This window comes from Lingula anatina, chromosome 6, assembly GCF_051362555.1.
Source record: "Lingula anatina isolate TDL-2025a chromosome 6, LinAna3.0, whole genome shotgun sequence".
NCBI lineage: Eukaryota > Metazoa > Brachiopoda > Lingulata > Lingulida > Lingulidae > Lingula > Lingula anatina.
Genome location: NC_141772.1, coordinates 11,396,631 through 11,410,709, shown reverse-complemented (window position 1 = coordinate 11,410,709; position 14,079 = coordinate 11,396,631). Strand labels below are relative to the sequence as shown.

Below are 14,079 nucleotides of genomic sequence, written 5' to 3'. Positions count from 1 at the left end.
GTATGAGTTAAAAAACCCACGATACAAAACACATTTATTTAAATTTGCTTGGAAATTTCCATTGATTCCTATGTAAATTTGATAAAAATCGATGTTCAAGCAGCCCTGGCTCAAAAACAAGCATGGTGTGGTACAAATTTTTTTGTAAATTTCTTTGAGGTCTACCAAGATCTATAACATATCCACATAAAATTAAAATCGCTAGGGCAGAATTTTTTATTTTTGCATTTTTCAGCAAAATTAAGGGCATTTTGGCAAAATCCCCATATAACGCAATGTAATAAACGTAGCGTTTTTCGGGACGCCACCTCTCGAAAACGAGCGTGGTGACCCCCAATTTTTTTTTCATATTTTTTACTCATATGGTAAGAAGATTTTGTCTTACAATTTTAATCAAAATCGCTAGGGCAGAAATATGAAATCTTAAATATGAGAGAGCGTCCTTAAATTCAACCGACGAACCAGACTGTAAAATGTTATACAGCTATACTTGCTACGTTGGTTTGTGGTTTGAACGGCTCACAGCTCAGATTAGTTCTCATAATATTTTTTCACGGGAATCTCATTAATCGCAGTTTCTGGGTGTCGATTATGATTATCATCACTGAGTATTTTTTTTTTTTTTTGTCAATTTTTGTAAAGTGAGGCCTCCCTTTGTACGCCTATGGACCACTTTTGGGGTTATTGGAAATATTGGAAATATTCCCCGTGCGTGTACTGGTCCAAGACCCGGACCAAACTTGATGCACTTACATAGACAAGATAACAGTCGTGATCGCTTTTTCTTTCTTTTATATGAATATGCATAAATAAACAATTTAAACACGCTTGCCCTATCTACAGGAAGGTGTCAAAGCACAGTAGGCCTACTTCATGAAATCGATCGTAATCGGAAATATCACGCCAACATTTTGTTTAGTAAGGAGGCTGCCTCAAGGTGTGGCTAGTTATTTAGATGGAAGAAATAGATAACTTAGTTTAATCTAATCCCATCCTTAAACGCGAGATCACCACTAATTATACGTGTCCAACATCTTTTAAGCCTTCACACCTCTTCCCTAAACATTCATTTGTTACCTATCTTCCCATTAATCGCAAACATTGCCCCTTGACAAAGCGTTTGATGGCTTCTATTGGTGACACGTGATAGCTAAGGTCACGCTATTTCCCGTCCACCCGCGAGACTATCCTGCTATCTGCATATCCTAAACTTGTACGACGGTGGCCCCGTGTGAATGGCTTTATTTGTTTCTCATCAATTTTATCAACCTTTGGTTTTGATCACGGGGACTACATGCCTTGGGTAATGTTCTAGTCTACTAGGCTGTGCGTCATGATTTTGATGTTGTTGCCACATTAATTTGTACTTCTCAATGATTTTATCACCAAATCCACATGATCTGGCGAGACTGATAAAATACTTGTAGATAAATGGGGAAACAAAGAAAGGAATGGTCGCGAAATATGAGTAAATAATAACCAGTTATATGTGCTTCAAAATGAAGATGCGTATATCAGATGAAGAGGAAGAAGGTGAAGACAAACAGGCCAATAAAGATATTTCACTTCGTATCGATACAAGTCAAAAAAGGGAATATATGAAATACGCCAAGAGAAATTTTAGAATAGCAAGAATAATATAAATTAAATCAGCTCCTGTCTAAAAATTAATACCATCTTCAAATTATTTTATTACTTTTTAATGTTTTTTTATTTATTTATTTATTTATTATTATTATTATTATTATTATTATTATTATTATTATTATTATTATTATTTGCAAATCTATCTAAGTAGAAAAACGCAGATAGCATACTAAGAATACAAGTTCCATAAAAGGAAACGTTAGATAAACTACAGTTGTTGTGGTTGGCACGGAAATATTCTAGTCTGGGATTTCCGCTAAATAAGCGAGTATTGAGGACGGATTTTTTGTTAACAAAACTTCCCATGACCCTGTTTTTGTAACCGAGTAAACATATATTTATAAAAAACCGAATGAGATCGACCAAAATGTTTTCGTTCCCCCTACTACAATTACCGCACTAACCAAACCCCACCTTTTTCATTGACTAGATCTGCCAGCGAAATATTTGAGCAAAAGAAAAAAAAAAAGATTTGACCTTTTCATATAACTAGTTGGCGTGTTTGAAGAAATTTCAATTAAATTACACCAAAAAGGTGCCAACACTTTCAATTGGCGGTGACGCGGTCTTGATTAGATGGTCTCCAAAAGTTTTGTTTCTGTCGCGGAAAAGTCGCTGTAAAGCATGATGTATCTACCATCACACGCTAGGCAGCCATGACGCCCCCGACGATAACCACGCGATAACATGCAAGTGAGTCAAACATGGAGCGAAGAGGCCGGCGGAGTCGCGCGGCACCCGTAATTACAGCGCTTGATCGTTTTCATCGTGCGTACCGCGGTCGTTAACAGAGCCCCATTGTCTTGAATTGATTCTGTATCAGTCGGTGCGTTTTCAAGCTGGAGTGAAGTCTATATATGAACTAAACTCGCCATTTTTATTTTCAAAACTAACTCGAGTAAGATCTGACAGGAGAAATAAACCATAAAGGGACTTTTACCCGCAAAGATGCGACAGGCCTAAAAAGCACTGATCATCGCGGTACAACTCGGATGATACCCAGCTGAGTTTTTCAAGTCGTTTTTGCATATCTGTGACTTTAATCTACCAGCTTGGAGGCGCTGGGGACTCCACGCCTCGGTTAATGTTCATCCTCACCGAGTACCTTCTCGTGCGAGACCGGGGCAACAAGACGAAACGAGTGCTCGGGATGACCGCCATGGCGTCTCGTGCCCGTCGTGACAAGGAGCGGCCCGGGGAGATTTTGGGGATATGCGTGGTGTTTATTATTGTTTTGTTGTGTTTTCACACGTCAGAGGCGGTGATAGAAGGTAAGACAATAGCACAGGTGGTACACTGTTAACATATACATTATGTTGTTGTTGTTGTGATACCTCAGAGACAGTTATTTGAGGCCAGGACACATGCCAATGTCTTGACATATGTCGCATTCTGACAGTATTTTTTTCATAACATCATTTATCTGATCTTACGTACAAAATGGTCATTAAAGGTGGGTTAGACTGTGCGACATATGATGACAATGTTATACTGACAGGTGTGCCATACTGGAGAAAGTCATAGCTTATTATTTTACAGTATGTCAAACTAATTATCAAACATTCGCTGTACAATGTGACGGTCAATAACAAACGTTTTGCAAGCCTACAGAAGTACATATACTCTCATTTCACCACATGCCATGAAGTTTTTAATTATTATTTAGAAAGCAATAATGAGTGGCAGTTTTTTTATTTCACCTCACACAGGCAGGTTGACTGTCAATCTGTTTTTTAACACAGCACTTCCACTTGTAGCGTTATGTGAAAACGAACTTTTATACGCCATCAAAACAAGACATACCGGCGCAGTGTCATGTACGTTAAATTGGAATAAGATGATCGCGTTAGATGTATTTCAAAATTTACTAACATTATGCCAAATACCGTGGGCAGTGTTGGGGCAACCAGTTTAAATCCAACGCAGTAGACCAAGACAGGATGACAAATAAGACACATTAGTTTAGATGGTGAGAGCCTGAAAAGGAGTGGGTATGAGACCACACTCTCTCCGCCGTACTAGGTGCAGGTTCTGTCATGGCTTGTGTTAACACTAATATAATGCGGAATACAATCTATAAAGGAAATGAATAAATATGTTCAAAACAAAGGAGACGATTTCATACAAAAAATAAAATAAAGTTTTGTGACTAATTAGCATTATATGGCTTAAAGTATATAATTTTTTGAAAACCTATGATAAACAGAATAAGTTGTGGTGGGTACTCTGGAATCTAAGACTCAGACTAAGACATCTAAGACTGGTAGCGAGATGAGCTCACTAATGTCAAAATTAGGTTAGAAAATCACGTTTAGGACCATTGTTTTAAGTGGATGGAAAGGACAGAGGGATAATTTGGCATTTAGGAAGGAATATCTAAAATGCAATCAAAATTATTTTATAAGGTATCTTGTAAACGCTGCCTTTGCCTATAAAACATAAGGAAATACTTAAAATTTCTTAGATTATCACCCAAAATGATGCGGGAGTGGCTTTTGAATTGGGTGGCACTATAATAATAATAAAATAATAGCATTTTGCCAAGAACAATTTGCTGACTTATATGAAATTCATGAATGGTTGTTGCTCGCAAATTTCGAAACTTCCCAATCTGACCCCATGACTAAACCCTAGCACGGCCCGTCTCTTATATGGCACAGTAGTCAGTGACTCATGAGACGATTTCACCGCATGATCCTGTCGTGAGCCATTTGGGTGTCAAATGAAGTTTACCTGACAAAATAGCAGGATATGTCAAAACATATCTATAACTGTATTTCCTTTTCCACTTTATGAATGGAATATATGGGAGGGAAGTGTCATGTTTTATCATATTTCCTGTTTTCAGCACAAATACGACGAGATAGCCAGAGAGATAATGGCATTACTGTGACAGACAGTGTCAATTCATGCGTTTTTTTTTCTTTAAATAATAGTAGATCAAGCTTGGAGATGTGAAACACTGTTTAGTATGCTTATTATTATTTGTTTTCACACATACAAACACACGCACGCTGACGCACACGCGCGCAGAGAGAGAGAGAGAGAGAGAGAGAGAGGGCAGGTGTAAGTGAACGTGATCAATTATAAATTCATAGCCAACTTCCGAAAACGGTGCCTTATTGTAAGAATATTAGGACTAATTAATTAGGAATTCCGCCTTTTCCTGGCAAATATCTCGTACCTGTCACCTTCCCTGCTAATTTACGGCAAATTATGCGTATTGCATTACTGTTAGATTGTGCCCATTAATTACAGCTTTTATAATTATATATATTTAAGTAAATATGGCGTTATATCGTCTTCCATAAAAGCTACAACAGTTTAGATTACAGCAAGACGTTGACTGTGAGGTGAGAGAGAGAGAGAGAGAGAGAGAGAGAGAGAGAGACCATGGAATTGAATATTTATGCGTACAATGTGTCAGCCATGAAATGTAAAAAAAAATTTCGTGTTCAGACCTACTAGTCGATGCACCCACATTGAAATGTGCAAAGGAACGCCGTTTTGCAAAATAAGAAAAAGTAAACGTTCGTTTAGACAACATGTTTTGTATTTTATAGTTTAGAAATGGAACCACTTAGGGAAAAATGAACACAGTTAACTTTTCGAGCTCCTATATAGGTAAAGTAAATGGGCTGATAGGAGCCACAATTTAGTTTCTGTGACATTATAATTCATTTACAACTGAACTTTGATCCAAAAGGTAGTGGACTTAATGAACTATTGTCAAATCTCTGAACGCACTGCCTGTTTCTGTCTTCTGCTTCAACATCCCGTTATTCCGAAAAGACAGCATTAAGCCTAAATTATTTCCAAGTATAAGAAACAAAACCTTTGTTTTTATTCTGAACTTGGTTTGGTACTCTCTTTATTACAAGTGGAGCGATGAATGACCGAGGCAATATGCATAGGACCAGATTTTCGTCAGTAATTACAATGGTCTTTGGTATAAACTTCAGCTAATGGGCCACAGGCACGCAACACGCTGTGGTGTAACACGTCGTTTATATGCAGTTTACATATTTATCTTACTGTGGGAGTTGACAGTAGCAGAACTGTATACACGGTTTATCTGTATAACTTTTGTTTTAGAAAAGAAAACCAGAAGATGAACGGATTGAAAGGTTCAAAGATATAGATCACATTTAACTCTCCATCGCTTGCAAGTAAAACGCGTGTCCGCTCGAGAAGATAAAATATCGTAATTATGCACACCTAACGCGAGTATTGATGAGTGGTATTTTTATTTGTTTCTTCGAAGATTATCATGTATGATATTAAAAATTACAGGAACAAGTCATATGACAGTATAACGAAGAGGATATCTAACGCAACAAAGAGAACAAAAAAAAAAAAAAAAAAAAGGAAGAAAGAAAGAAAGAAAGAAAGAAAGAAACAAACAACAACAAATAGTAGCTGGCGTCTTAAATGATGAAAAGCATTCGGAGACTAAAAAAGTAATAAATTTTCGAACCTAAATCGCATTAGGCATGTTTCTCCAAACATGAAGCACATTAGCTACAAATGTCTTACCTCATCTACCTGAGACCGCAAGCGAGCGTGACCCATGAAAAAGTCATTTGCAATATGACAGCCACCCATTAGCCCATATAGGTAAAGTATTGTGGAAGAGGGGAAATTAAAATGATATCAATTTCCGTATTTGAAAGATACACGCGACACCAAGTCTTCAAGACAATTAATAGAAAAATGAAAACACATCCAACAGTGTCATCTTTGCTACATAACTCATTCTTATTTTTTTCCCTCTGAGTTGGTGTGAATCACTGCCAGAATTCTATTTTATAAGCCAATGAATAAAATTAATGCCGTTGAATGTTAAGATGACATTTTAAATGGCACTAACCCACCGCGCATAAATACACCTGCTTTAGAAGAATTGCAGCCAACTTTTGAGAAGCCTACTGCAAGTTCTTTCATCCAGAGGAGGGGATAGCTAGTGGTTATAAAACAAAGATTTTGTAGGGATGTTTACAGTTTCGCTTTACTATAGCTAGTGCAATAATCACTGGCTGGAATGACAAGCTGCATTTCATCACTGTGGACTCATTGTTTTGTCAGTTTTATCTTCTGTACAGTGTCCAAACACGTTAGCCTTTGACGTAGCTTACACGGAGTACCAGATTTCGAACGAAAAAAATCATATTCTGAATGAAAAAATATCTATGGATATATATTCCGTGTATATTTTCATTTAAGTAGCACTGCAAAATACAGAAAAGAAAATATTCTCGAGAGAAATGTGTATATTCTGTTTAAACGTTGAGATAAGACACCTTGAAAGGGACAAGGTGCAAACTGTACAAAGACCTCACGTTCACTTCTAAAACGGTGGGTGATATACAATTGTGCGTATGTTAAATTTTACTGGGTAGTCCTGTTGGCAATTACGAATAGCTATTTATATTTTACTGTAAATGCTATGTGAGAGCCGCGTTTTGCAAATAATAATAATAATAATACAGTGAAAAATAAATCAAAATATATTTCCAGACTCCTGCAGCCGCCATTGTGCCACCAACGTCGTAGGACTGCTGTGCGGGGACGTGGACGAGTGTACTCAGTACTTCGAGTGCGTCTTTAACCGCTGGATCAAGAGAAGCTGTCCGGCCGGCACGGCGTTCAACTCCCTCCGCTCAACGTGCTCCGTGAGCTCCTTACGCCAATGTCTTGATGAAAAGAAAGCTGCGGCTGCCGCGACAACAGTTGCCACACCGACATCGACGTCAACGTTAAAGCCAACTCCAGAACCCACAACGACGACGACAAAAACAACAACAACACCTGCAACAACAACACTTACAACTGTGGCGCCTTCAACAACAACGACAACAACAGCAGTTACAACGACGAAAAAACCAACAACCGAAACTATAAGAACTACAACCAAACCAGGTGTAGTATTTTTTGACCAATTTAAGACGTCCACTACATTGGGCCCTTTGAACTATACCTCGACGACTCCAGTGACCGTAAAACCGCCGTCGAAACCTCATCGGAAGCCCGTGTACTACCCGCAGTACCCAAAACCTCGATACCCTTTGTACTACGACCAATTCAAGAACTATCTTCCCCCAAACTCAACGGTCTTAGGTACCAAAACAACAAGTAGGGGGACATTTACAACCGGGTCCGCCAAGAAAACGACCCAAAAATCAAACGCCATGGCAACCACACCTGCTACCATACCAACGTCAGTTTACACGATGGGTGCCGGAGGTGCCGGTCACCATGACGACTTGGACCCCTACCACCAGAGACACGTGATTGAGATCTTGGTCGCCGTTCTTAGTGGTCTGGGGTTCCTGCTGATCTGCTGCACGGTCGCCATTTGTGCGTGGTGCATCTGCAGAAAACGGAGCGTGAGAAAACCCAGATCTTCGTGAGTACCGCTCACATTTCATTTGTTTTGTCGGTGTTATTGGTTTTGCCGGTATTGTTGGTTTGAGCTTTTCAGTTACAAAAGCATGCCTATGTCAAAAAGATGGATTTGACTTGGAATTTTTTAGTTTTACACTTTGCAGTATTAAATGATGTACATAATATTAATCTGAACGCAAATAATACATTAATTTTAAAAAGGAACCTCTGTTTCGAGAATTTCTAATGGTATTCGTCTGTTTGTTTTAGTTTTAAGAGGATGCAGATCGAGATGTATAACATGAAAAGACGTCACCCTGTATCTGACAACGGCCATTACAGTCCTAGCAACATGGGCCTCTACCAAGAGATTGACGAGGCGAGAATGGTGAGTTTTTCGTGTTCCTCCGTTTCATTACGCATGACCCAGAGGTATAAAATGGTTATAGATTGAGGCCATTAAATTTTTTTTTGCAAAAAATGCGAATATCATAAGGTTGCAATTAGCATTAAAATGAAATTTTTGCATCGCGATTTATAATAAAACGATTTGCATACAATATTCACTGCATTTGTTAGACAAAATGTATAAACGTGTTTTTTTTATGAAACTGAACCCCCAACTTCTATATATATTGCAGCATAACGAGGCATTGAGAATGGCGGACATCAGCACAATCAGTAACGGCACCATCGCCGCTCGGCAATCTCCAAGAATGAGACCACCACCGGGAATGGCTCGAAGAGTCAACATCAACGCACGCGCGGGCACCATCAGCGGGTGGACGATGCAACAGCGGCCCGTCCTCAGACCAGGGTGGAACTCAAACCACAGAAGAGCGGGCACGGTCACCGGGGCCAATTTATTAAAAAGGGTGGACTATCCAAGCCCAGCGTCGAGCCGGACTCGTAGGAATAAAGGTACCGTTGGTCGACGAACTGGTCCGTTGCCGCCGATTCCAGTGACCGTGCAGCATGAAGACACGGACGACGATCGCGACAGTGGTATTAACTGCCGAACAGTTAGCAGCACGACGAGGATGATGCCCTCGGCGGAGCAAGACCATCACGTGCCACTCCCTACAGTGAGGAAGAACAACAGTCCACGCGGAAGAAGAGCTGAGGACAGAGAGGCAAAACGACGTTCCCTGACAATGCCAGCCATTTCTTCGAAACCACACCAAAGGCCAAGTCTGAACGACCAAGTGTACAGTTACGCTCACACAGGGGGCGCTACCAACAATGACCCCAACTTTGACTACTCGGAGGTGTCGCCATATTCTCTTGGAAGTAGCGATGAACCAATCTACGACGACTGGCCAAACTCCGACGACGAAGGTGAAACTTCCTATGAGACCACAGAGGACGCCACTGACTCCGGCGATAGTCCAAATAATTCAGTCCCAAATCCAGAGAGTACCAGCTCCACTCCTATCAGCAGCGTGCATTATGCATACAGGGTGCTCGAAGAACCGCCTGCTTTTAAAGAAGGAGGAAGAAAGTCGCATTACGCCTGCACGGAATTGAACTCCATGGAACCGGATGGGGCAACCCGCTGTGAGTCACGTGGCAGTAGTAATGACAGTAGAAACGGAGTACCCTTCGGACATTACAAATTCTCTCTGTTGAACGCAGAGGATAAATCCATAACTTCTTCGACAGAAATGTTAGTTCCTGTTAAAGACATAAAAATGCGTCCAATAATGAATGGAGCCAAAAGGCTGGCTAAACCATCTAAGACTGGGCCACACACTGTAAGATCTCGGGCCCCTCCAGGCAACGAGAAATTAAAGACCGAGCCCATGAGCGTGAGAACACCGAAAGGTAGCGATCCACTTATGCCCGGGCAAAACCGAATCAGATCGCGTTTGCCCGCTGAGAGCGGTGCTTTATATAAGCCCGATCAACACAGCATAAAATCGCACTCATCAAGCAAAAGAGGGGTTTCCTATCCCCAGGAACAAAGTAGCATGAAATCTCGCTCCTCTGGAGAGAGTGGCGTAACTTACAGGACTGGCAAAAACAGTGTAAAGTCGCGCTCTTCAAACGAAAGTGGCAATACATTTAAAGCCGGGAAAAATAGCGTACGATCACCATCCCAAATGGCTGGCCATCCGCGAAATGAAAACTTACTAAACCCTGCTCAATTAGACATTAACAGAGTCTCAAGTGACTCGAACACGTTAAGTGCCAATATGATGTTCAACGAAGAGGACCCGTATCACGAAGCTAATATCGGGGCCTCCAAGGTGGTCAGGGACGGCCAGTTCGAGGACCAGTTTTGTGAAATGTCCTTTGATTCCTCGCCGTTTGGGACACCGAGGAACAGCGGTCTGGTGGAGACGCCATTTAGTGACCAGGAACTTGTCGTCCTGAGCCATGATGGATTTATGAATATTTCATAGTCTTTAAAACATTTATTCGATGAATACTGAATTTAATTCCCTTGTTTAAACGTTGCAATATCCTATGCGGGTTCGATTTTTCTTTTCTTTTATACCTATCTGTATACTTTTAAAACATGCCTATCTGTATACTTTTAAAACATATATTTGTTTTAGAGACACCTCACCGCCTTTCTTTATGATTATTTTTGTATTTCATACTTTCTCAATAACGTATACATTAAAAGAAAAGAGAGATTGCACACAGGGAGACAGTTGTTTTATGAACAACGTTATAGTTGTGAAAATGGAATAAATATAAAGTACATTGAATTTGCACCATTTTTTCATTCTCATGCCCTAACAGGGTGTGGTGTCACTGACTGTTTGGTATTGAACCAAGGTGGTCTAGACCTGCAGTGCTTTTCTATTTCTACCCTGTAATTACAAGGTGGAGATATTCTGTTGATGGGTTTTGATAATGGTGATTACACTATTGTTCTTTATTTGTTCTATTTGGCACGCCAGGCATGCGGCTAACGAGTGTATTTAACTTACTTCTCTGTTTCGTGTGCTCAGAAAAAATATTAAGCTTAACCACAAGCTATGTGCAAAAATCCAACAAGCAATACTGCGATGAGTAAAATGTGGAGCTACGAACCAAAGACCTGATCGTTTCAAGGTTTTTCTCATAGCAAAAACAGGTGCGTGTCAATGTGGCAAACACTGTCTCGCCAACGCCAATACGAACAATGCGTTCGAATGTTTAATGTCTGTTGTATATATCTCTAAAGTCTGATCATGGATCATGTATGTATATTATTATGACGCTCATTAAGGCCAGAAAATGACCAATCAACACCCATGCTGCTAACGATAATGGGACTGAGGTTGGAACAGGCCACTCGTTTGTATTGTACCAATGTCATTAATGTCTTGGTCATTTAAATTACATTTCCAGTGTGCTCGTGAAAAAAGCGTCTGTTGACTAATGACATATTTAACCCATGTATACGTGTGATTTGCGATGACATCATGATCACCTGTTCCCTTTCAGGACCATTAAAGGGCAATGGAATGTCCACTGTGATATGTTTTTCACCTCAGTTAAAAAAGGTGTGGGAAAGTTTTTACTGTTCGGAAAATGGACAAATTGACGCATTGTGCTTTTATTAATGAATTTATTAATTCTTTTAATGCTTCATACAAATGCATATATGTCCTACTGTAATTGATGATGGAAAATGAAAGTGAAAGTAAATACAGTAAAAACAGCACCGCTGTTTGAAGGTTAAGGATGTTTACTCTGGTTCATCGAGTGAATATGACACTCAAAGGCGAACACAGTTGTTGACATTTAAAAAAAATTGACTCCTTTGTATTAACAGTGGACTGTGCACAGCAAATCTATTTCCTTTTTCTCCCATACCCAGTACTTCTCTACTCTCCAGAGAACTTAAAATTAGTTTCCCTGATGAACTGCAATTTTCTCCCAACACTCCAATGACCTTTGCATCTAACCCTAAAAACCAAGTTATGATGAATTGCTAGTAGCCTACCACAGCACATGAACGCAAGGTGCGGAATGCCATTTGGATTCCAGTCTGTACTATCACACGAAAAACTGCAGGTAATGGCCAAGGCATCACCAGTCCGGAGGCACCTGTACGCACCCAAATCGACCACATGTCTCCGATGAACCTTGATAATCACTGTCTATCTGATGTCCTGTTCTCATCAAGTTTGACTTCTACGGGATAAGATTTCACAACAGGAAGCAGATCTGAGGTTCTGTTCACACCAGGTTTAACTTACACGGGATAAGACCTGGCAACAGGAAGGAGTGGCTTGATTGCAATCCCTTTTTGCAATAGAAAAAAGGCACCTGTCATTTCTTGATTGTATGGATAGCGCAGGAGTATCTAGCTAATTTACAGGGGCTCATATCAGAGGGTTCTGATCCATGACGCTTTTTAGGCCTTGGGCCGTTAAAGTGTAAACTAATGAGACCACAAGCCAACAACTGTAATATGTATTTGATATCCTGAAAGTATGGACATATCAGCTAAATTGTATTTGCGATAAAAAATCTTTAACAAAATAATCTTCAATTGAAATATCAATAAATAGCATAGTCGATGTGATTCCCACTACGTGAGGTGCAAATTCCAATGTACTTTGCAAGATTCAATCAAAAAAAAAAGAGCTACGTATAATTTTAAGTTCTAATATGTCTTCAAAGACACCGTGTTCTTGATATCATAAGTATGATAAGTATCAGGGAAGGTTAAAACGATGGCAGCCTATGTTTATATGTTCGCAAATGTTGATTGTTGTGGTGGGTACGATGTCAAAGTGTGGTTTTTCAAAAGAACATCGGTTAACCTGTAAAAAAGAAGTGCCTTTTAGTCACGGTTGCCAGTCCCGGTGTGTGAACGTCGTTTTTTTGTGACAGCTGTACTTTTTTGTGAAGAAAGAGGACAGAATGTCGTTTTAATTTACAAAAGGAAAACACAAGGCATACTGTTCTGTGAAATATATTGAACAATGAAGCTTTGTCACGATTTTCTGTACGATGTACTGCAACAACAGGAAGTAACCTCTGCATCTTGTTCGTAGAAGGACGGTGGCTGGTCAAAACAGTAGATGCTTATTTAAAGTTTTAAGTTTATTTATTGGTAAAAGATTGTATTAACGCGGTTCTACAAAGTGGTATAAAAAGTATGCGGTGTATATATGTCACAGGTTTGTCAGTGGATTGTCATCAGTTTTAAACCACTGTCAGTTTATCTCTTGCTTTCTTGTTACGTCTTTTAAAAAGGCCGACTTGTTACTCAGAAGGATATTGTAAAGAAACAAAAGTATATCCCCCAGGAGGCCACGACAGAGGTGAAAGGGCAAATATTTGAATAATACTGTGATTATGTAATGCATTGTAGATTAGGGTTGCTTGGATGTAAAAATGATTAGATGCATCAATCAAATTTCATAAAAACTGGCACGTTCCATTATATGAAATTCAAGTCCATGTCAAAAATAAATGTGTGTATGAAAATCAGTTAATGGATACAGTTCATTGATCTTAATTTGTAAATAACTTTGTGTGTACAGTTTTGTATAGAAGTATCAATTAATAAACTGATCTGAATACGACCTTTCTCCTCACAAAACACAACAAATCTAACAGAGAGTTACCAGTACTCTGGATCTTTTTTTAAAAAAGTAGAGAGAGAGAGAGAGAGAGAGAGAGAGAGAGAGAGAGAGAGAGAGAGAGAGAGAGGAATGTGTGTAAGGAAGGGGGTGTGTGCAAATCTTAATCCTTTAAGACACGTAGCCCAAAAAACTTTTAGAATTTTTGCCAAGGAAAATGCATGTTTGGCCAGTTTTAAACCTTGCTCTGATTAGCTATGTAGAACGTTAATTGAAGATGAATACCATTTTATATTCCAATGCCCAATGTACAAAGCAGACCGAGTCACCTTTTTAAGTAAAACCTCAATCCTAAAAGCTGATACAAGGTCACCAGACAGTCAATTATGCCATGTATTTAACAGTGCCAACAAAGATACTTTAGTGTCCCTCTCCAACTTTATAATCAAATCGTTCAAGAAAAGAAGTGAAGTGGTTGCTCTGCTTGGTAACTTTTAGCATATCCCTTAAAATG

The 14,079-nt window shown here is 39.5% G+C and overlaps 1 protein-coding gene across 1 annotated transcript; it reads left to right on the top strand.

The window, feature by feature from the left end:
* The first annotated feature begins 2,350 nt into the window (after positions 1-2,350).
* LOC106153419 (uncharacterized) lies at positions 2,351-10,748 on the top strand. The gene is made up of 4 exons (XM_013527344.2): positions 2,351-2,918; positions 7,165-8,053; positions 8,302-8,419; positions 8,673-10,748. Exons 1-4 carry the CDS (start codon positions 2,732-2,734, stop codon positions 10,434-10,436), a joined length of 2,958 nt encoding a protein of 985 aa, XP_013382798.2. The 5' UTR covers positions 2,351-2,731; the 3' UTR covers positions 10,437-10,748.
* The last annotated feature ends 3,331 nt before the right edge of the window (positions 10,749-14,079 follow it).